The sequence below is a fragment of the Leopardus geoffroyi genome, chromosome D1, assembly GCF_018350155.1.
Source record: "Leopardus geoffroyi isolate Oge1 chromosome D1, O.geoffroyi_Oge1_pat1.0, whole genome shotgun sequence".
Classification (NCBI taxonomy): domain Eukaryota; kingdom Metazoa; phylum Chordata; class Mammalia; order Carnivora; family Felidae; genus Leopardus; species Leopardus geoffroyi.
This window is the reverse complement of record NC_059329.1, coordinates 73,125,593-73,149,980: the sequence shown is the minus strand read 5'-3', so window position 1 is coordinate 73,149,980 and position 24,388 is coordinate 73,125,593. Positions and strand designations below refer to the sequence as shown.

General features: G+C 44.6%; 1 protein-coding gene across 12 annotated transcripts in view; it reads left to right on the top strand.

Moving 5' to 3' along the window:
• Positions 1 to 4,391, top strand: part of PLEKHA7 (pleckstrin homology domain containing A7) — a 221,099-nt gene extending 216,708 nt beyond the window's left edge. For 5 of the 12 annotated variants that reach the window (XM_045484645.1, XM_045484643.1, XM_045484642.1 and 2 more), the window contains 2 exons: positions 1,562 to 1,672; positions 3,620 to 4,391. In XM_045484645.1, the coding sequence (XP_045340601.1) occupies positions 1,562 to 1,662 (101 nt within the window). In that variant the 3' untranslated portion in view covers positions 1,663 to 1,672; positions 3,620 to 4,391. The remainder of the gene's footprint in view (positions 1 to 1,561; positions 1,673 to 3,619) is intronic. The other 7 variants (XM_045484647.1, XM_045484652.1, XM_045484648.1 and 4 more) reach the window with 3 other exon arrangements.
• The last annotated feature ends 19,997 nt before the right edge of the window (positions 4,392 to 24,388 follow it).

The window sequence follows — 24,388 nt, the reverse complement described above, 5'->3', positions numbered from 1 at the left end:
AGTCCGGCTCCCCCTCACTGCTTCCTGGGCTCAGAGTCCAGCATGGCTTGTCAGGGAGTCTGCAGAAAACCAGGTGTCAGGCTTGGTAGTTGAGAGCCAGTTGGAATGTTCTCCTGTCCCTCAGGGCTTGGGAGGTGAGATGGGGCAGCACAGGTGGTAGAGAGAACCAGAGCTCAGGAGGGTCAGAGGAAAGAGGCCCAGGAGAGGATGTCTTTAGCTCATTCTTAAATCTGGGAGTGGTGCTGCTATTCAGCTTTCTCTGCAAATGTGGGTTAAAAACAGGTTTTTCAAGCCCCTGAGCCAGGGGGCCCAAGGCTAAGGTTTCTGGCCTCACAAAGGGGCAGGAAAGCAGTGGTGCTTGAATTTCTTGCTGGGGTGAGGCAAAGGGAGCCCCTGCTTTGTTCCCCAAATCAAAGCCACTGTCCACTTTATCAGGGTGGCCTATGCCAGTGACCAGGACTTGGGAAGTGGACTTTGCTGGCCAGTGGGGAAAAAACACGGTGGGATGGGAAGGCGTGTGTGTGCACATGCACACATGTGCGTGTCTGTGTGTGTAAAAGGCTTTCTCTCTCAGCCAGGAAAGAGGCTCATGGCTTCTCCCTCCACCCACATCTCCCCTCCCCATGTGTGCCCTCCCGGTTCACTTAGTAAGATTTGTCCCCAGATGCAGAGGGCACTGTGTGTCTTGGCTAAGTGTGCTCCAGGCCTTCTGGGGAAGGAGTGATCATAGAGCATGAAGTGATGTCACAATACACCCCCCCCCCCCCACACACACACACACACTCACCAGCCCTCCAACCCTGGCCAGCGGGTCTAGAAGTGATCAAGGGTTGGGGCTGCTGGGCCCTGAGGTGACTGGCCCTGGGAGTCTGGTCTGGGGACCAGAGATTAAACAGCACCTGAAGAAGCCATGGGAGTGACCTTGGACAAGGGGAGGCCTATTCTCCATCTCCCCCATCCCCATGCTCTGATCCTGCAGAGTCCCTGAATTCCCTGCTGTCTTCTCTCCCTTGAAGACCTGCTCAATGGGCTGAGAGGTGGTTAGTGAGGCATCTGTGGCTGGGGAGACAGTAGATGACTCACCTAGACCCCTCCTCCAAATGATCCTGGGGGCTCCCTGTGGCCCATCTTAGTAATTTTGACTCCTCTCCATGTTGAAGGGTCTAGCATGGAAAGTCTCCCCCAAACCACCATAAGGTGCCCTCCTGTCTGGCCTGTGCTTGCCCTACCCACCTGGATCTCTGCTTCCTCACTGCAGGCAGGCAAGCATGCCCACACACCCTGCAGGCAATTAGCAGGGCTTCCCTCACCTCCGCACCAAGTGACCACCTTGGCCGCAGCCTTTCCATACTCTTGCTCCCTCTCTCCAGCTCAGAAGCATATCTGGGAACTGCAGGCCAGTCCCAGCCAGGCCCCCACAGGCCCCAGGGCACACCACCCAGGCCGTTAGTGGTGGGTGGTGTGGCCCACACTACTCTAGCCCCGCCATGTGTGGGGCGTCTGTTGCTGCAGGAGCAGACAAGGAGCCTAACGCCCCGCTTAATTCCTGTTGCCCGTCTAGCGCAGCAGCTGGCCCTCCTCCCGCCTAAAGCCCCCCTGTCCTCCAGGACGGTGCCACCTTACCCCCCCTTAAGCAACGGACTCCACTACACCTTTGTCTAACACCTTCCAAGTAAGAGCCCTGCCTGGCCTGCCACTCCCCTAGCATCGAGCATGCTCTCCCTGCTCTCTCTGCTGCTGAGCTGATTACAGTGCCGTCTGCTGACACTTCCTTCTGCTGGCAAGGCGGCCGCTGGGGAGACTGACATGGACTGGCAGGTGGGTGGGGGTGGATAGTTTTTAAGAGCTCCGTTCTCAGTGGATTCACCTCAGTTAAGAGTATGTGGTCCAAGCCCCCTGCCTCCCTGAAATAGAAGCCAGAACTGTACCCCTTCCACACGGCTCTCTTTTCCGCAGGGAGCCCAGTGCCCCAAGGGCTCAGTGTAGGCCAGGCTGCAGCTTGAGATTGGGGGTGTTGGAAAGGAAGCGTTAGTCTTGCTCGGCCTTTCAGGGCTTTGGCCGGAGAATTAGAAGAACTGGAAGACTAGAAAAAAAATCCAGGTTTACAGATGAGGAAACTGGGACCCAGTGAGGAGATGGGTTCTCACTCTGGTGTCCCTTTGCCTTTGCCTCACAAAGGGCAAGGACTACGACTGCCCTTTTCATCACTTCAGAAAGGGAGAAGAAGGGAAGCTTCATGGGGAGGCCACCCAGGGTAATGTGAAGTTGGCCCTCAGCTATTCAGAATGTTCTGGCACCACTCTTTCTGGGTCCTGCCCATGAGGGCATTTAGTGACGAGAGGCAGGGAGAGATTTTGGGAAGGGGCACCGGACTGGGAGCCTGGAGGCCCCAGTGTCTGGTTCAGTCTTATGGCGAGTTTGTGGCCTGAGGCCGGTTGCCTGACCTGGACAGGGGAGGGTCCAACCAGAAGTCTCTGCAGTCCCCTTCCTGATGTTCTATATCACTGGCATTTTGTAGGGTTTTCCCTCTCTTTCCTTTGTATGTACTTACAGTTAGTACCTGTTGAGTACCTGCTATGTGCCAGGCATTGTGCTAAGCATCTCCTTCGATCCTCACAACCACCCTGTAAAGATACTCACCCCCATTTTATAGATGAGGAAATGAAGCTCAGAGACCTTGAGGGACTTGCCCAAGGAGTTGAAACTGTAAGTGTCAGAGCCAGAGTTTGAAGTGCAAGTTCAGAGCCTTTGTTTTCCATCACCATGGACTCATCTGGGCCACCTCAAGGCACTCTAGGTGTCTGGAGAAGGGAGGGATGGAGAGTGTGTGCATTGGGTTGGGGTTGTGATTTTCAGCAGGTGTCCCCCAGCCTGGGTGCCCCGCCAGCCTGAGGGTGGAAGGAAGAGATTGGTCTACTTGGGCCAGGTTCTTGGGAAGTGTGCATTGGAGACCCCGTGACTGAAGAACCACAGGAAAATACTTCAGCCATGTCCTTTGTAAAGGCCACAGGGACCTGTTGGGGCCACAGTAGGGTATGTAGATTTCTCCTGGAGATCTGAGTTTGGTGACACCACCCCAGGCCACAGAGAGGCAGGGGAGAGGCTCTGTTCCTCCTGGCTTTTGACACCCCTGTCGTTGTGAGATAGGTCTTTAGCACTTTTTTCGGAGTGCATCCACATTTGTGTTTACCTTCGTGTTAGGGTAAATCCTCATTAGGAAGTGGGTATAACCACTCTGTTTTTAGGTTAAAAAAACAAGACCTATGGAGGCTGAGAGCATTACAGAGTCCCTCAGTGAATGAAGGGCAGGGCCAGAACTGGACCCCAAGGTTTTCTTTACTCCGGCCTTTTGCCCTGTCAGATCAGTGGTCACTATGCATCCGGCAATCCTTCTAGAAGTGGTAAGGGTAGAGAGAGGGTGAGGCCAAGCGCCCATGAATCCTAGAAGCTGAGGGTCCCCCAGCGGCGGCCGTATTGCCCCAGCCCCCTGCTCTTGCTGCTCTGTCTTGTTAGCCTGCCATTCCCTGTCATGTGTGTGTGCAGACATGCCCACTGCCTGCTCCTCAGATGTGGGCTGGGATCCTGCCAGGCTCTCACTGTCTCCTGTGCTTTTTGCCAGCCCAGGCAGTGACTGACCCGTGACCCAACGTGCAAAGGAGAAGTCTGAAGCCAGGGGCCCAGTGGAACCAGTTTCCTCCGAGAAGATTGATCTTCCTTCCCCCAAGGAAACCCCTTCCAGCTCAGCAGGGGTTCTGGCTGGAGGAAGGAGCAGCCACAACTTCACTATAGGGCTGGGTCCTAACCACCACCCGCCCCCCCCCCCCCCCCCCCCACCGACTTTAGTTCAGACTCCTTTTTACATATGACAAAGGCACTTTTGATACACACTGTAAAATACTGATGCTGTATTTTAGAATCAGAATATATTTTCTACTGTTCACCTCAAGGGCTGAGTGGCTGGAAAGGTGAGGATGCAGGATTTTGGAGCTGCACATACAGATTCAGGTACCATTTGGGTGGTAGGTATGGGTAGGGGAGAAGGGCGGGCAGAGGCCAGTCCAGTATCCAGTGAACTCAGGTGAAGGTTGCATTTGAAATGTGCTTCCACGGGAGCCCAGTGTTAGGCTTGTTGGCATGTTATCTGGGGGAAGAGGGGCCCTTAGCTGCAGAGGTCAGCTGTCCCTGACCTGGCCTGGTGACCAGCTCTGGAGGGGGAGATTCCACCAGGGTGGCATGTGGAGCCCAAGTGTCCATACCTTGGCCCTTGGGTTTGGTTTAGGGGCAATAGTGTATTCAAGAGGTTTGGTTCCAGACCTGTCCATGGGTTCTCTCAGCAAAGGGCTCTTCTTGGGAAAAACAGAACAGTTTGCTTTAATTAAAAAAAAAGTTTATATATATATATATATATATATATATATATATATATATATACACACACACACACATATATACACACACACACACACACACACATACATACATACACACACACACACACACACACCTTGAAATACAGAAAAGGTGAGAGGAAGCACCTTTTATTGTATCATAAGCAATAAACTTCACACTGGGTGGCATCTACCTAAAACTCCCTGACTCCACGCTGGGCTGTGATAGGGCTTTGTTGCCTGCCCTGGAGAACCTAGATCAGCTTCCCCAGGATGTGGGTCTGGTGGCCAGAGGGCAGGCAGTGTGCCCCCACCATCCCTGAAGGCCAGCAGCAGGACTTTGACTTGACTTCCAGCCTCTAGTGAGGCTGTGCCAAGCCAGGCACAGTGTTTGTGGCCCTTTATTTAAATCATGAGCTCATGATATTCTGCATACAGAAAATGATGTTTAAAGGAAAAAAAAAAAAACTCCATTGGGTGGGGCCACACTTTAAATGAAAATTTGTCTTTGACTGTGGTCGGAAAAAAAAATCTTAACTATATTTAGAAATTGCCGTCTATTTTTAACTAACTCCATATGCTGCCAGTATCAACTTCATGACATTTGCCAAAATAAGATTTTATTTTTGCCTTTATAAGATTTTGTTGGAAAAATGAAATTAATATTTTGCAAGAAAAAAGTTAATTTAAATAAAGGTGTAATGGTTTGCAAAAAAAAAATGGCGATGAACAGATTAAAATATTAACCCGATATGCTTCCTGCTTCTTGCTGGCTATATATTCTCATGGGTGGCCTGTGTTAGTTTTTTTCCATTTCTTTGGAAAATCCCCAGTGTCCGCTCTCAATCCTGCTTGTGTGACCTATGAAAAGTTTCTCCTGCTGACAGTTCCTTGATACTTGATTGACTTTGGAGGCCCTGGGGGGAAGAAGGCCTGTGTTTGGGGCCCTTGGCTGGGCTTCAGCAGCTGCTCACAGTGGCCTTCCACCCAACCCTGGTCGAGGGGCTGCAGGGCTGTGGATTCCCATGTGGGGTTGGTTTGGCAATCCAAGATAGCAGGAGTGACGCCATGGGCCGCTTTCCAAACCACACGCCTCCAGCTCCTTCCAGTGAGGCGGGTTAGTGACGGACCATTGCAAACTGGATTTGTATTTAATTCGTTCTGACTTGTAATGTAGGCTTAAAACAGAAGCCAAGGGGCCAGTTCAGTTTAGGGATGTGTGTGTTTCCAAGTTTGTTGTTACGGCAGTTTTTCTCTATTGCCAAAGAAGAGCACCCAAGGTTTAGAGTGACTTTCCAACTATTTAAACTGGGGAAAATAGATTCCAAAGCCTTCTGAACAGAGGACACTGCTGCTTTTTAGCTACTGATCTCTTTTTGAATTTTAAAATAAAAAATACTCTGGTTTTAAGCATTACTTGGAGATATCCCCATAACAGATGAAAGAGGTTGGGCAGGGGAGGGGGAGGTGGTGGGGAGAGTGGAGATTCCTCAATAACTGAGTGCAAAAGTTAAAAAAGGTACAGGAGCCAATGCACACAGGGTGGCTGTCTGTAGACATAGACACTTTCTTTTAAATTAGTGTAGCCTTGGCTTCAGGAGTAGAACCCAGTGATTCATCTCTTATGTATAACACCCAGTGCTCATCCTGAAATGTGCCCTCCTTAATGCCCATCACCCATTTAACCCATCCCCCCTCCACCTTCCCTCCAGCAACCCTCAGTTTGTTCTCTGTATTTAAAGGTCTCTTATGGTTTGCCTCCCTCTCTGTTTTTATCTCATTTTTCCTTCTCTTCCCCTATGTTTCTCTGTTGAGTTCCTCAAATTCCACAAATGAGTGAAATCATATGATATCTTTCTCTGACTGACTTATTTCGCTTAGCATAATACCCTCTAGTTCCATCCATGTTGTTGCAAATGGCAAGACTTCATTCCCTTTCATCGCCAAGTAGTATTCCATTGTGTATATATACCACATCTTCTTTAGTCACTCATCAGTTGATGGTCTCAGTTTCTGTCTCACACATATAATCCTGTGTAGGAGTGAACATGGTGACTCTGTTCTCTCCAGCTTCAGCCAGGAGAAGGGGTAGCCTCTTCTCTAAGAATTGTGAACCAAACTTTCATCTACAGAGGGCATGACAGGCCTTCAACTCAGACTTCATGAAGAGCACGTGTGGTTTAGAAAAGGCATGCTCCAACCACAACATGTGTCAGCAGGCTACGTGGCCTGGCCCCTTCTCAACCCCCTCAAGAGGATTCATTATTTGAGGTAAGATGGGGCCATTTGTGCAAGTACGTGCTCACCGGGACCATCCAGGAGGGGACCACTCTGGAAATGATTTGAGCTTTGCTTCTTAACAAGACCACAGGACCTGAGCAGAGTTTTAAACGAGGGCATTGTGATTGACAGTGTGAGTGTGCTGCTCCTGCATCTGTTTGTGACATCTTCTCCTGAGTTGTAACTTTAAACTGGCCCAGGCTGAGCCCAGGATGTCTATCTAATTTTAGCAAGAACCAATGAGAACACTTTGGGGTCTAGTCTGATGAAGCTGAGATGTACGTACATTTATGAGTGCATGTGAAGTAAATGTACCCAGGCTGATATAGATGCTGAAAACCTTTTGTTTGCTTCCCATCATTCACTTTTCTTCCTGCCTTCGTGTCTGGCTGTGAGAATAGAAACTCTGCTTAGCCTATTTGCTTCGCTCTACCCACCTGGCTGTGGTCTTCAGTTAAACTGGGTTCTTTAGGATTTTCCTGGCTATTATAGGTTGCAGCCCAAGGCCAGGAAAGCCTCTATATGCCCTAAGTCAGTTTGGGGATGACAGGGGTGGGGGGTGAATGTGGCCCCTGGCTCAGCTAGATAAGAGCCCATTTTGGGCTTTGGAAGTTTTCCCCTTTTCCCCAACCACAGTCCTTTTGTGTTTGCACCAAGGGTGGGAAAGAAGCAGCAAATTATTTGTCTAATCCACAAATCACATTTCTGAGACATGGTAGGCAAATTCTGGGAGCCCTCTGCTTCTGATTCAGCATCAGACGCTGGGGCGCGTGAGGGACTTTGCCCATGTGGGTTTCAAGCCGTTATGAAAAGAACAAAGAGACAAGGCTGGGGGGCTGTGAAAAATGGCAGCCCCTCCCAGCCCCATAAACACGCCATTGCTTTGCCGCCTCCACTCCAAAGGCTATCACTTTCATTGCTCTCCGAGCAAAGAAACCTTTCTTCAGAGCGAGTGGCAGGGTACAAAGGCAGAGTACAAAATGTGTGCACATCACAGTCCCTGCAATTCTGTTTGAACAAGCATATTGATTGGGTCTGACCCTGTTACATTTTTTCCCTATTATTTGAAAAGGTGCATCTAAGTGTAGTGAATTGAACCCATGGAGCTGAACTTTCCATGAAAACTTCTCGGATATTTCTTTAGTTCAAAGCTTTTGAATTTTAAAGGGCATTTTTAATATGAGTCTGTTGAGTATTCTCTGTCACAGCCCAACAAGGGATGTTAAATGCAGATGAGGCCGGAGCCAGGGCACATGTGGGGTGGACCTGCCCGCACAGCAGAGGGTGCACGTCATGGTCAGAGGGTGCGGATGAGCCCAGGAAGTGCTGTGCTTTGGAGCAGCACCCTAAAAAGGACCTCTCTTGGGCTCACTGGAGACAGCTCAGGGGACAGAGAAGAGGCTTCCCAGCTGAGCTTCTCAAAGACTTTTACATGGAGAGCTAGGAAGCATTTGCTAAAAGCTCCTCCTGATAAATGAGGGTTTGGGCCTCATGAATAAGGGTCTTCTTACTGCTCAGCTGCTAGCTTTCTCCCACACTCTGCTTTAGAACTGAGAAGGAATGAGACACAGTCCTTTGGCTGAGGTCACAGAGTCAGACATGAGGCTGCCATTGTCCTCAGTCCTTGGGGTTGACATCACTAATCAGTCACAGATGCTTTCTCACTGAGCCCTGAGCTGCATCTCAATCCTTAACTGACTTGATATCTTGGGACATTTTGCTAGTTTTGTGGGCTGTAGCAGTGGTCCCTCTTGCCATTTTTGTCCTGGGCCCTGGAAGCTTCAAAGTCTCATTTTCCCTATACATAGCAAGGCTCTCCTGGCCCACTGAAGGCACACAGCCCCCTTTGACTAAGTCCCTGGCTTGTTGTTGGTCCAAGTCCCTGTTTGCCTCTAGAGGTCTCCTGGATCTAGAAAGCACCTCCTTACTAGACCTGAAATCCAGGTTCAGAGGCAAAATTGTCTCTGGAAAGAGCTGGAAAATTGGGTTCTATGTCCAGAGAATGTAGAGTCTGGGCATCTCAGCAAAACTTTTTTTAGTGTCCCTGCCAAATCCCCAGCCATAGAAGACTGCAGCCTGCGGAGTCAGAATCACAGTAGTAAGCAGTTCTTTCAGTATCTTCTCTGCCTACAATCATGGGAATACCAGCTCTCCCCAGATTCCTCTTGCCTAATTCTGGGAGCCCCCGAAGGTGTTTCACGTACACTCTGACAGTTTCTTGGCTATCACTTTCAGGCCTTCTTGCTGGTACCTGTGTTTCCTAGGACCATGCTAGACAGGTGGGCACACATGAGGTCCTGATGACCATAACACCACAGCTTTTGTGGCCTTTGCCCCCTTCTGCCCACAGTGGGGGTCCTCTGCCCAGGTCTTCCCTGGTCATTTCAGAGAGTCCCCAGACATATCTAACATGAGCTCACAATAGTCCTGTCAGGTCAGAGCACTTCCACTTGCAGCTTCTTGATGCCTTTTGGTCCCAAGGCCACCACCCCTGTGCTCTAGGAGAGATGCCTAGCTTGCCGCTCCCTCTCCAGGCTGCAGACCCCCAAAGTGCCAGATGAGTGATTTTCTCTACAGAGTTCTCTCTGGCCAACCCCGGGCCACATTCTATATATGAATGGGAGATCTTATGCTCCTTAATTTTGTGACTCCTGGGCCCCAAAGCAGGGCTGTGCATGCTCTGGTTCACTCTCGGGAGAAGCTGTTTCAGGCATTCTTTATGACTCCTCCCCTGCCTCAGGGACACATTCCCTTCTTTCTATTGGTGTGTAAGTAAACTGGCCCCAGACCATGTCTTATTTCTCCTGATTCTACATTCTGGATTGGACTCAGCTGGGCAGATTTTCTCGAAGTGACTGTAGGCATGGGATGTCCAAGAGGGGTTCTTCACTCAAGTGCCTGGCACCCTAGCTGGGATGGTTAATGAGCTGAGAGCTAGCTGGGCATCTCCATCTTTTCACACAGTCTCTCCAAGTGGCTGCTTGGTCTTTGTTACAGCAAGAAGGTCTCAGGGAAGTTGGACTTTGGATCTGAGCTAGCTTCCAAGGGCAAGAAAGCTTCCAGGCCTTTTGAAGAGTAGGTTTGGGACTGGCATGGCATAAGGTCACTTTCTCCGCATTCTCTTGAGCATGGCAAGGCTCAAGGCTAGTCAGATTAAAGGAGAGGGAAATAGAGTCTGCCTCCTGAAGGGTGGAGTGGCATGCATGTACTAGAAGGGAAGGAATGGACGGTGTCCGTGTTTGGAGACTCTACCATGAGATCCTTTTCTCATTCTCCTACAGCCACACTGAAGCATTTAAGAGCCAATGTGCTCCCTCCAGCTTTCTCTTCCCCTGCAGTGGCCATCTGGGAGTCACATATTCTTTTTTTTTTTTTTTTTTTTTTAATTTTTTTTTTTCAACGTTTATTTATTTTTGGGACAGAGAGAGACAGAGCATGAACGGGGGAGGGACAGAGAGAGAGGGAGACACAGAATGGGAAACGGGCTCCAGGCTCTGAGCCATCAGCCCAGAGCCTGACGCAGGGCTCGAACTCACGGACCGCGAGATCGTGACCTGGCTGAAGTCGGACGCTTAACCGACTGCGCCACCCAGGCGCCCCTGGGAGTCACATATTCTGAATAGTGCAGCCACAAGATGCAAGTCTTGTCCTAAGTCTCCACTTGGGAGGGACTGCCCAGGAGAGGCCACAAGGTCCACAGCTAATTTTGCAGGAGTGAGAAATAAACATTGATTTATCCATCCCCTGAGACTTTAGGCTTTCTTTGATCCTGTCACATAATCTATCCTACCCAGGTTGTAGGTATTATTATTCCCATACTACTGAGAAAACTGAGGCACTGGTTCCAAGACTAGTAAGCAACTAGTAGAAGTTTGAGCTTGTATCTGGCTCCAGAGAGCTTTCAACCACTACATTGACTGCTGTTACCTTGGAAAGAGGAGCTTTTCTGTGGCCCTGGATTCTGGATCACTTGAAATAGAGTTGCCTCTGGTAAGAACGATGAGCTCATGGAAAGCCTGCAGAGAGGCCTACAGGAGGGTGCGTCACACATCGCCTAGTGAGTAATACAGCTCAGCAAGTGGGAGCTGCCATCATGGCTGTGATTTGGCAGTGAGCATCTCCTGGGGATCCCATGGAGAAGTGTTGCTTTGGCATGCATGACCTGGTCATCGGTCCCTGGGTTTTTGGGGGCTTGGAAACCAGATTTTTCAGCATCAAGAGCTGGGCTGCCTCTCGGGGCTATGATCATACTCACTGGGCTCAGAAGCCAGATGGAGAAAATAGGGTGAGAACCCAACTGCCAGGCTGCTGGTGTTCATTCACACACACACACACACACACACACACACACACACACACACACACACTTGTCTCGAGTCCAATTCTTCCTTGGAAGGTTGCCTGGCACAGTCTTGGTACCAGGGCAATCTTGGACAGTCCTCATAGCATTGAGCAGCATCAGCTGAGGTCCTATCTCCGCTGTAGGATGTCCTCATGCTACAGACCTGATGCCCATGTTTCTGGCCAGGGCTTCTTCTCTTGAGACAGAATAAGATGGCTCCACCCCTCAGGTGCTTCCTTTCTATGTGGCCATGACTTAGCCAGTCTCTTATTGGTAGGTTGATACCATGGAAAGGAGGCAGTCAAGAGGCAGAGGTAACAAGCAAAAGCTCTGGAGCCAGGCTGCCTGGAATCTAACCCTGGTTGCTCCATTTTGCCAGCTGTGACCTTGGGCAAATTACTTAATTTTTTCATACCTTAGTTTTCTCACCTGTAAAATAAAGATTTATATTGGCAGTTACCTGAATAGAGTTGTGAGAATCAAATGTTATTACACAGAAAATGCTAAGCACAGTTTGTGGCCACATAGGAAGCACTAGAAAAAAAAATCCATGTTATTTACCTGCATTTAAGTTATAATCATTTAATACATATCATACTTGTATTCTTTACTTGTTTGCTTATTCTCTGTCTTCCTCACAAGAATATGTGCTTCATGAGAGCAAGGGCATTGTCTTGGTCAAATTATCCCTAGGGTCCAGAACAATGTTTGCCATAAGGGGCTAAGAAATGATTTGTTGAATGAATGAGTGAATGAAAGAAGTCAAGGCCTGTTGGCCAGGGAGCCTCCTGTCTTCTTCGGATGACTTTACCTATCTCTGCTGTCTTCTGTTATTTTATACTCTAGCCCCCAGAGAGCCTGCCTCATACCCTCTTTTTAACTTTGAGTAGTAGGTAAGAGTAGGGATGGTAGAACTCAAAGCTATCCTTATTAACTCTGACCTTCAGCAGGTTGCTGAACTTCCTCCCTAAGCTTCTGTTTCTTCCTCTGAAAGATGGGGATGATAGTACTTCCCTTGCATGGGTGATTGTGAGTGCTGAATGAGATCATCCGTAAGCACTGTCGCTGGTGTGGGAGCACTCAGCTAATGCTCACCATGCTGGTTTGCCCTCGTGTATGACTCTTACTGTGAACAGCAGGGCTCTGGGTGGTTCTTCCACATTTCTACTGTCTCCTTTCCCTGATTTGGCAGGATAAACAGGTTTGAGGTCATTTGCCATCCCCAATCTGCTGCCCTCCACTGTTGTCTGCCATTTTAGACAGGTTCCTGCAGCGGGTAAAAATGGCCCAGGGCTTTTGAAGCTGGGATTCACAAGGCTGTGCCACTGCCAGGCTATGTCCCTGAACTCTCCTGGGGCTGAGGACAGGAGAATCCTCTGAGGTCTCCCCCTGCAGCCCTGCGGCTGTCCACCCGACATCAGATCAACTCGTGCCTCCCCCTTTGATGTCAATTCCCAAACTGGAGCCTTGTGCCCTGCTCTGAGGACCTGGGCTTTGAAGTTGGCCTATAAACTGAGCTTTCAGGAAGGAAGTTGTCTGTTGTGCCTCAGAGCACGGCTGGCTGGGCCCTATAAAGGCACTCGGAGTGCCATGAACACCTGATAAATAATTCTTTCTGGGCCCAAGAAAGATTCATTCCATTTAAAGGGGAGGAAAATTCCCTTGACCTTTTCGTTGAAGTTCTGGTGGGGGGAGGTAGATAGGATTTTCACAGCTGCTTGCTGAATTCATGTGGGGCAGGCAGGTTGTCTCTAAGAGCTGAGCCCCAGTGACTGTTGGAAAAGGGTTCCCTATCCCTGACTCCTGACCAGAGGTCCCCTCAACCATTCCTGTTCCCCTTTCCATTTGCTCCCTCCTGCCATGAACTTGTGAGAGACTGGACCCTCTCGGGAGGAGAGGCCAAATGCAGCAAACGGCAGACCTTCCTTTCCTTCCAGTGCCTGTGAGGCAGACAGGATTTCCCGCCTGTGGCAGTTCTGAAATGGTCCTGGCTCATATACATGGAGCACTTAGACCAGGCGCCTTTTCTGGGCCCCCTCTGGTGCACGGCTGGATAAGAGGATGTGTGTGGTTTTGTGAAAGCTTTCTTTAGGGTAAGGTATAGCACACGTATATAAGGTACACAAAATAACAACGTACAGTGCAGTAATGATCAGAAAACAAACTGCTACTTCAGTCAAGAAATCAAGGTTTGCTAGAAGACCCTCCCACTCTCCTTCCCACTCCATAGGCCTTTCCTCTCCCATGAAAGACTACTTTTGTGGTAATCACTTACCTGCTTTTTCATTATAGTTTTGCTATCTAGGCAGTCATCCACCAAATTCTTTTTTTTTTTTTTTTTTTTAATTTCCATCCTAGTTATCATATAGTGCAACAATGATTTCAGGAGTAGATTCCTTAATGCCCCTTACCCATTTAGCCTATAACCTCTCCCACAACCCCTCCAGCAACCTTCTGTTTGTTCTCTATATTTAAGAGTCTCTTATGTTTTGTCTCCCTCCCTGTTTTTATATTATTTTTGCTTCCCTTCCCTTATGTTCATCTGTTTTGTATCTTAAATTCCTTATATGAGTGAAGTCCTTATATGATATTTGTCTTTCTCTGACTAATTTCGCTTAAGATAATACCTCTAGTTCCATCCACATAGTTGCGAATGGCAAGATTTCATTCTTTTTGATCACTGCATAATATTCCACTGTATGTATATGTGGAATACATATATCTTTATCCATTCTTCTGTTGATGGACATTTGGGCTCTTTCCATACTTTGGCTATTGTTGATAGTGCTGCTATAAACATTGGGGTGCATGTGTCCCTTCGAAACAGCACACCTGTATCCCTTGGATAAATACCTAGTAGTGCAATTTCTGGGTCGTAGGGTAGTTCTATTTTTAATTTTTTGAGGAACCTCCATACTGTTGTCTGGAGTGGCTGCACCAGCTTGCATTGCCACAACAATGCAAAAGAGATCCTCTTTCTCCACATCCTTGCCAACATCTGTTGTTGCCTGAGTTGATAATGTCAGCCATTCTGACTGGTGTAATGTGGTATCTCATTGTGGTTAGGCATCACCAAATTCTATAGCTTAGTTTTGTTTATTTTCTGAAATGTGTACGAATGAACTAATAAAGAATGTATTCCTTTGTGTCTGGATTTTTTTTCACTAAACATTATGATATTCATCCATGTAACTCTATTTCACTCATTTTGCTGTTGTACAGTATTCATCATGGGAATATTTGACAAATATTTTTCCATTCTACTGTCAAAGGACACTTGGGCATTTCCAGTTGAGAGCTATTACAAATAACATTGCTATAAACATTTTTGTCTGTGTCTCTTGGTGCATGTACATTCATATTTCTTTTGGTGTATACCTAGTGTAGAGTTGCTAGGTTGTAAGATAAGCATATCTTCAACTTAGGTAGGAAATGCCAAAACTGTTTTCCAAAGTAGGAGTACTAACTTATAGTCCTACCATGAATGTATGAGTTCTTCTACATCCTCACTGTGGTGGCAGCCTCTGAGATGGCCCCCAATGATCTCTGCCTTCTAGTATTTGCACCCTGCATAAGCCTCTCCCACTAAGTGTGGCCTGGAACTGGCAATTCCCTTCTAATGAAGAAGATAAAACAGAATACAACAGATGTTACTTCCAAGATGAGGTTACAAGAAGACTAGCTTCCTTCTTGGACATCCTCCCTTGCTTTCTCACTAGCTTACTGTGAGGGAAGCCATGTTGAGAGCTAACCTATGGAGAGGCCTGCAGGGCAAGGAACTGATGTCTGACCAACAGCCAGTAAAGACCTGAAGACTGCAGCAGCCTGGGAAGTGGGTCCTCTCTTCCAGGCAAACCTGGAGATGATTGTGGCCCTAGCTGACATCTTAATTATAGCCTTGTGGGAGACCCGTGGCCAGAGGCACCCAGCTAACTAGATTCCTCCTGACTCATGGAAACTGTGTGATAAATGTTTATTATTATTATTATTATTATTATTATTATTATTAATTTTAGAGAGCGTAAGCAGGGGAGAGGGGCAGAGGGGAAGAGAGAGGATCTTAAGCAAGCCCCAATGTGGGGCTTGATCCTATAACCCGGGGATCATGAGCCAAAATGAAAAGTCAGATGCTCAACCCACTGAGCCACCTAGGTGCCTCTAAATGTTTATTGTTTTAAACTGGTAAGTTTGGGAGTAACTTATGCAACCATAGATAATATATGCAATAGAACTTTCTTTTTAATTTTAGCCATTTTGATGTGTATGAAGTAGGCTTATTAGTATCTCTCTGATTAATAATATTGAGTATCTTTTCAAATGTTCATTGACCATTTGGATTTCCTCTTTTGGTGAAGGACCTATCTGGACTCTTGTCATTATTCTATGGAATTGTATATCTTTTTACTGTTGATTTGTTGATTTTTCTGAATATAAGCCTGTTTTAGCTTGGGTTACCCCTAGAAAGCAGAGCCTGAGGCAAAAGCTTGCAGGAAGATAGTTTATTTGGGAAATGATTCTATGGAGCAGACATGGGAAGGAAAGAGAGGAGACCAATAGAAGTCTTTTCAACCTGGTCACTTTTGTGGGAAACTTGGGCTCAATCTTACTGGGGCCTTCTGAAGAACCATGTAAAATGCACCTCAAAATTATCTGAGATATGAAAGAGAAAGCCATTTATCTTCTAGTACAGGGCTCCCACTGACCAAGGGTTCCCCGACAGGGTGTCCCTCACATCTCCAGATCCCATGTTTCCCATATGAACCCTGTCTTAGGGCAGTCAAGAAGCTGCAAGGTGAGAGGTGAGGCTAGATGAGATCCAACAGCAGTAATAGCTAGAGTAAAATGGTGATGTGCAATGGAGTGCGAGACAGGTACTTCTTATTGATTATATGCATTGCAAATATCTTCTCCCACTCTGTGGCTTGCCATTTCAGTGTCTTTTAATGAACAGACCTGACTAGTTTTAAGAAAATCAAGTTTATGGTTTTTTTTCCTTTGTAGTTTTTTTTTTTTTTTGCATCTTGTTTAAATTCTTCCTATACTAAATCATAAAAATGTTCTCCTATAATTATTTTTTCTATAGTATTTTCTAAGAGCTTTATTGTTTTACCTTTTACAGATCTACAATCCACTGGAATTGTTTTTTAAGATATGAAGTGGACATCAGGTTTCATTTTTCTATGTAGATATTCAAATTATTAAAGAATCTATTATTTCTTACTGCTGTACTGTGCCACCTTTTTCATAAATTTAGTGTTTGTGTGTGTGTGAATCTATTGCTGGGCTCTTTTTTTTTTTTTTTTATTCCACTTTCTATTTGTGAATCATTATATCACACTATTTTAATTACTGGAGCTGCATAGTAAGTGTTGATACTGAGAGAAGCAAGGTGTCTTGTTTATTCTTCACAAATGTCTGTCCTCTTTTTGGTCTTTTGAATTTCCTTATAAATTTTGGAATCAACTTGCCAAGTTTCACCCCCCACCCGCAAATGGATTTTTTTTTCCTATTGAAAATGAATTATTGGGGCGCCTGGGTGGCGCAGTCGGTTAAGCGTCCGACTTCAGCCAGGTCACGATCTTGCGGTCCGGGAGTTTGAGCCCCGCGTCGGGTTCTGGGCTGATGGCTCAGAGCCTGGAGCCTGTTTCCGATTCTGTGTCTCCCTCTCTCTGCCCCTCCCCCGTTCATGCTCTGTCTCTCTCTGTCCCAAAAATAAATAAACGTTGAAAAAAAAAAATTAAAAAAAAAAAAAAAAGAAAATGAATTACACGTAAATTACTTTAGGGAGAATTGTATCATCTTTATAATGTTGAGTATCCTAATCCATGAACATGATATATTCCCTCATTTATTTGGCCTTTAAATTTTTCTTTCCAAATGTTTTATAGACAGAAAGAATTCTGCTTCTAGCAATGGTGGACAAAGTAGATGTGAATCAACTTTCCCTCTGCAAACAAATAGAAAAAGAGGCTAAAGTACTAACAAAACAAAACAAAACATATTTGAAGCACTGGAGAGCTGTTAGATTTCTGTATGGAACCAAGATCCAGAGGAAAGGTAGGAAGCATGAGGTAGGCATTTGGTACCATTTTCCCCTCAAGGTGCATTCCATTTCAATAATTGTGGCTGAGGGGCGCCTGGGTGGCGCAGTCGGTTAGGCATCCGACTTCAGCCAGGTCACGATCTCACGGTCCGTGAGTTCGAGCCCCGCGTCGGGCTCTGGGCTGATGGCTCAGAGCCTGGAGCCTGTTTCCGATTCTGTGTCTCCTTCTCTCTCTGCCCCTCCCCCGTTCATGCTCTGTCTCTCTCTGTCCCAAAAATAAATAAACGTTGAAAAAAAAAAATTAAAAAATAATTGTGGCTGAGAGCCTGACCAGCTCTTTAGCTTTTAGTCTCCAAGCAGTTGTTCTTTGATAGACTCCCTTAGTCTCTCCCTGTTCGTGTGCACTGCAGGAGTCAGCCAAGGACCTAGGGAAATGGCTTTGTATAGATTTGGGGCTCTACAGCTCCCCCATCTCCAATACTCATCCTTCCAAATCCCAATCTCTTTGACAGCCTTGAATGCTGGTCTCTGTTTCTTCCACCCAGTGACTCTGCTACTTCTATTTACGCTCATTTCCTTTACTGTGGTTGGAAAATGACCTCAGGGAGAAAGCGGGGTTGAATATGGAAATCACTGAGTGTGCTTCCTTTCTCTCAATGATCAGAATCCCTGTGTGGGCTTGCCAACACAAATTTCTTTACCTTTACCCTTGAAGGGTATTTTCACTGGGGATAAGATTCTAAGTTGGTGGATTTTTTTTTTTTTTTTTTTGCCAGCGTTTTGAAGGTATCATTACATTGCATTCCAGCTGCTTTTATTTATGTTGAGAAGTCAACTAGCTTATTTTTGGAATCTTAAAGATAATGTGTCTTTTCTTCTCTGTGCTTTTCTTTTTGTCTTTTTGGCTCACAGCACTTTTACTAGAACATGTCTAGATGTGAGTTTGTCTTATCCACTTTGGAATTTAGAGATCTCAAATCTGTGAATGGATATCTTTTGTTAGTTTGGGGAGATTCTTTTATCTCTTTAAAAGTTGATTTTTCCATATTCTATTTTCTCATTAAGGGACTTATACATTTGTATGAATGCTAGCTCTTTTTACTCTTATTTCCCTGCTAGGAAACAATACCTCATTATGCAAGAGAAGGATTTGACAAATCAATAAGTCTTTCTCTTACTGAAATGCTTTTGCCACTCAAATCTCCTGTACTCTGAAGTACAGGACAGCATCTGACATTAGCAGTGGCAAAACCCACAAACCATCATGGAATTTGGACATAGTCATCTTTTGTTTTAAGGACAAAAGGCAAAGTATGTGGAGGGTTTTCTAGTCACAAGGTTAAACATTTAAGGTTTTAGGCTGCACTATGCCAGCCCTCAGTGGCAGATTCTGTGTGATAAAGGCACCTACATGCTCTCTGATAAATATGTATTTGTGATATGCAGGGCCCTCTAAGACATGGCCCCAAGACAGAAGCCCATCTTACCTGGGTTTAAGGGTAGTGTTTCTCCATCTCAACACTGACATTTGGGCCAGATAATTCTTTGTTGTGGAGGTCTGTCCTGTACATTATAAGATGTGTAGCAGCATCCCTAGTCTCTACCCACTAAATACTAGTATCACCTCCCAGTAGCAATAAACAAAAATATCTTTACACATTGCCAAATATTCTGTGGGAGGTAAATCCCTCCTGGTTGAAAACAACTGGTGTAAGGATAATACTCCAGACAAGAAAGACCCACATGGTGAAGTTCCACTTAGAACTTGAGGCACCTGGGTGGCTTGGTTGGTTGGGCAACTGACTCTTGATTTCAGCAGAGGTCATGATCCCAGGGTCATGGAATCGGGCCCTGCTTTGAGTAATGAACTGGGTGTCGAGCCTGCTTGGGATTCTCTCTCTCCATCTGCCCCTTTCCCCTGCTGATGCTCTCTCTCTGTAAAATAATATCTTTTAAAGGATAGAAAATAAATAAAATATAATATAATATAAAGTTCCGTTTGGAACTTAAATACTAGTAGTCTGGTTTATAAAAGCACATAACCAGTTTAACTAGAGACCATGGGTTATAATGAGTTGTGTGTTTTCCTTTGGCGTTGAAAGGAAAGGCTTCCTGTTTGGAAGCTTGAAGCTAAGTTTCATGTTTACTACTTAACTGTAAGCCTCAGTTTCAGGACTGATCTTTTATTTCTAATATAACAATTCTTTTGGAAATGGCTTCACATAATGTGAAGCAGGCAGAGTGTCTCCATTTGAATTCAGCCTTAGGAGACAACATCTTGGTACTGGTAATGGCATAAGAGATACTATTCTCAGCAGAGCAAGTTAGGCTCCTTGAAGCAGCTTTGAGGGCAGTGAGAAACAGTTTGGGGAGATGGAAAGCACAGGGAAGGCATTGTTGGGTATCTGTTGGGGCATACCTTGTGGGCAGCATACAGGTGTTCCTCTGATTTATCCTGTGCCAGAAGTAATTTCTGAGAGTGGGGTAGGGAGCTCAAGTCCTGAAATCAAACTAGGGGGAGAGGGGTTGAAGCAATAATTTGAGTGTGATAAGTTAATGACTTCCAGTTTGGGGTCATTTCTCTCTTCTTTTGGAAATCACCCAAAAGCAATAAGGAGAATGAGAAATGGAACTGCAAACTCCAGCTTCAACAAACCTAGGAGACATCTGAAACTTGTAATTCTCAAATGGGTGAAAGAGTTGAAAAAGTAGTGAATATCGAATGGGAATACAGGAGAATGCTTGCTTCTGAAGGATCCTAGAAACCTAGCTAGTGTCTTCTCCAAGGCAAGGCTATTTGCAGGAGCAGTCTGTTAGAGTGGCAGGAAAGAGAAGAACTCCCTCCTGTAGTATATGATCTTCACTGGCAGGGCTAGAAGGGTTCACACACATATAACTCTGGATCATGAAAAAAAAATCTGCTAGCTTGTCCCCTTGTCCATATGAAAATCCTACAAATACCTGGGAAGAACTTAATTTAAAAATGAGTCATCAGTTTTCCTCATGTAGGTAAACAAATTCCATTCTTCCAGGAAATCATTCTTGACCCGTCTCACATGCTATATCCAGTCTTCTGACAAATACTGATGGCTCTACTTTTGAAATATACCCAGAATTGATTTCTCATTACTTCCACCATTACCACCCTAGTCTAAGTTCCTGTGCACACCTAGAATACTGCAGTGATTTCATAATGTGTTCTCAATTTTAACATTTGACTATAGTATTTCTTTCAAACACAGCTGCCTAAGCTACATTAGATCATGTCACTCTAATCAAAAACTCTCTCCAATATCTTCTCAGATAAAATCCAAAGTTCATACCATGGCCTGATGATCTTATTCCTTACTGCTGTCTTTGAACTCATCCCACAACTCTTTGTGGCCCCTAGCTTATTCAGTTACTTTCACTGCATCCCTTTATCCTGTTTTTTTAAAATATTTATCCCATCTAATATGTTTATTGTGTCACCCCTCCACCAGAATGTAAGCCTCATTAAAGTGGGGACTGATTTTGTTCACCACTGTACTCCCAGTGGCTAGAACAATGCCTGACACATAGTAGGTGGTCAGTAAATATTTGCAGTTGATAAAACAATAAAAAGGAACTAGCACAGGCGTTGTATGAGGATATTACAATAGAGAGGAAAAGATCAAGAAAAATAGACAATAGATGAAGAGCACCAAAAAAAAAAAAAAGAAAAAATTGCCTCAAAGTAGTTGAGAATTATGATCAAAGATTTCATGATAACCTTATCTCTATAAAATAAGAGCAGACATCAGAAATACAAGAGGATATGATGAAACAACAAAGAATGAAATGTGAACTGACAGAACTCAGGAAAAAATTACAATTTCACAAAGATGAATATAAAATTGGAATGATAGAATATACAGTGCTCCACTCACAATAAGGGAGAATACAAAACAGGGATTAAAAATAAAGAAAAATGACGTGGAGATAGGAGATGCAACATGCACATAATTGGGAATTCCTAAAGGAGAAAATTTCTATTTTCTATTTTTATAGATGAAAGCACTGAGAAACCCCGCTCATATGAAGAATCAGTAATGGGTTTTAGAAACTTTTAGAAACTCAATCCTCTGAACTCTTGGAATCTAGGTCAAACATCATGTGATCTTTCATCAAAATGCATTTCTAGTAAATTAGCTGACAATTCACTTTAACTCTCTACTAATTTTATTGAAGGCATAGAACTGGAAACTACCTGACTTCCATTCAGACTTCAGTATCAACAATATTTCAAATTGTCCCTTTGTTTGGAGCCTTGAAAGACTACCCACTAGGAAGATTAAACAGTGTGAGGTTTGGAATGGTGGAGAGGTATGTCCTTTCTTTTCTCTACTGGAAAGTCTACCGTGAAAGGAGAGGTAGATTTCAGGGAGGTCAATTTAGGAACAGGAACATGTGGATGTATAAAAAGTGATTCTGTTGAACCCCTTCATGTACCCCAGAAGTGGATATTCATCTGAAGACTGCTAGTTAACAATGCCAAGTACTGCTAACAGGTCAAGAAAGGAATTAACTGAAAAATACGTTTTAGGAAAATGAGAATTATTGATTTGATGAAAGTAGTTTTCAAAGAAATCGTGCCAAGGTTGGGTAGAAACCACACTGAAATGAATTGAGGAGGGAGAGAATGGCAGGAAGACAGTAAAAGAAGCAAGTTATTAAAATTGGATGTGGAAGGCATGAGATAGGATCACAAAAGCCTATGTATCATCTAGGAACAATTATTTTCAAGATATGTAATACTGGGGGGGGGTACAGATATTGACAAAAAGGGGAAAATTGATTGAAGACTCAAGGAAAATTAAAAGCATTAGGTTCACAAGAAGATGCAAAGAATTAACTATAGCTAGTATTTATTGAGCACTGAATACCTCCCAGTGTGAAAAAGCATTTAATGTGTTTTATCAGATTCTCACAGTAAAATGGAAGGTAGTCGCTATTGCTATCCTCATTTATAACAGACAGGGAAAGGAGATCCAGAGAGGTCTAGTTATGCCCAAGGTCACTCAGCGTATTCACTATGGTGGTAGAGCTAGGCTGTGACCTAAAGGAGTGGACCTTTTCCATGGTTGTGAACTTAGAAGGCGAAACTTCTAGGAATTTTTGCCTGATAAAATCTATTTCTTATGTAAGCTAGAAGGCAAGGAAGGACATGTTAAGAATGAAGGAGAAAAGAGAGGGTCACAAGTTTATGAATAAAGGTTTTAAACAATCATTAAGAAAATGGGAGAAGAGTTGACTGAACAGTATTGATAACATGCAGCGTTGATGCCACTAACGCTTTAGTAATACTCGTTTGTACAGTTGGTCTTCTCCAGAAATAATCCATAGAGGGCTGGGTATATCTAGGGATAGGATTTTCCAGGAAGGTATGACTGGAGATCATTTAGGATACTCTTAACAATGATATTGAATTGATAGACCAATTAAAAATCTAGACAGAGCTTATGAATGACAATGACCTGATTTGAACAAGTGTAAAGGAACAGAACTATCATGATCAGAGGTAATTTCTAAATTAGTGACTTCAGAGGTAAAGTTGTTTATAAATATTGGAAACATCCAGGATATGGTTGTTGTGGAGACAAAGTAATGGAACCAAAGCTCTGTAAGAAGTGGTCATTCAAGGGGCGCCTGGGTGGCGCAGTCGGTTAAGTGTCCGACTTCAGCCAGGTCACGATATCGTGGTCCGTGAGTTCGATCCCCGCGTCGGGCTCTGGGCTGATGGCTCAGAGCCTGGAGCCTGTTTCCGATTCTGTGTCTCCCTCTCTCTCTGCCCCTCCCCCGTTCATGCTCTGTCTCTCTCTGTCCCAAAAATAAATAAACGTTGAAAAAAAAAAATTAAAAAAAAAAAAAGTGGTCATTCAAGTTTAACCAGGTAGTTGAAAACATTTCAAGATTTACTCGAAGAACGTGACCTTTCTGTTCTCAAACTATTGTTTCATCAGAAAAACAATCACTTAAAACTTTCTTCTGTAACTTCCTTTCTTCCAGGTTTAAAAAATTACGGATTTGAGGACTTTTTACCTATTAATACACACAAAATTGGAAATTGTGTTCCTGAAAAACATTTCAATAAAAAGACTAAGTCATTGGCATAATAGGTAAACACTCAGAAGTGTATTTCAGGTAAGAAGTTATGACAGGGCAATTTGTCATTAAACTTTTGAATAGTCTTTCATTGCACAAAAATAATGTTATTTTCCCACCTGATACTTTAGTAGGAATATCAAGATGGCATAGCATCTGTCTTCCTTTAATGTCCCCCGCCCCCCCGAATTTATTAAATTCAGGGGAGAAAAAACACAACCCTGATGTTCATGCTTAAAAGATAGCCACGATGTTTAACGTGCTGCAGGGACACTAGGCCATATGGTGTCCTAAATTTATTCCAACCCTGAATTATGCAAATGTGCAATAATATATGAATTGGAATAAGAACTTCCCTACTTGGACAAGGTCTTCCAGTGTAGTTATTTTAGAAGAAGGTTCTTCTGTTTACATATTAAGAATCACGACTTAACACAGTATATTTAAACAGTAAGGTGATGAAAATACTTTTTAAACCATAATCCTGATTTCTCCCTTTTCCATTCTTAAACATAAGTCAGCCTTCATTTACTACTTTAGTTGTAATAAGCAACCCTAGAAACTAGATATTTGAAAATCTGTGGCAGGGACGCCTGGGTGGTTTAGTTGGTTAAGCATTCGACTCTTGATTTGGCTCAGGTCCTGAGTTCGAGTCCTGCATCAGGCTTTGTGCTCATAGTGTGGAACCTGCTTGGGATTCTCTCTTCCTCTTTCTGCCCCTCCCCCATTCACACGCTCACTCTTGCTCTTGCACTCAAACTTAAAAAATCTGTGGCCAACTGAAATTTGAATAAAGCGAAATGTATTCAAACCAAGTATCTATTAAATGTCATATATCCTCTCCACTACCCACTGACTTGATATTTTACTCTGCAGGGTAGCACCTATTATAAAACAATACAAGAGCTAAGTAAAAGCAAAAGACAAATGTTGGGGATCTGATGTATGAACAGATTATATAAACCAGTTATCACCTGTTCTAGTTGCTTACACTCCCAATATTTTAAATTTCAAAGTGACAAAGGAATTTTTTTTAAATCCAGCACATCCAACACATACTTAAATACCTAGATATATAAAAATTCACCAAACAGATTTTACTCAAGCCTTTGAACATGTTACTTAGAAACATTTTGGACCCAATTATTCAAAGATCATTGACTAGCCCATAATGCAGTTTGTCAGTCTGCTATACAGATCAACCACATAACA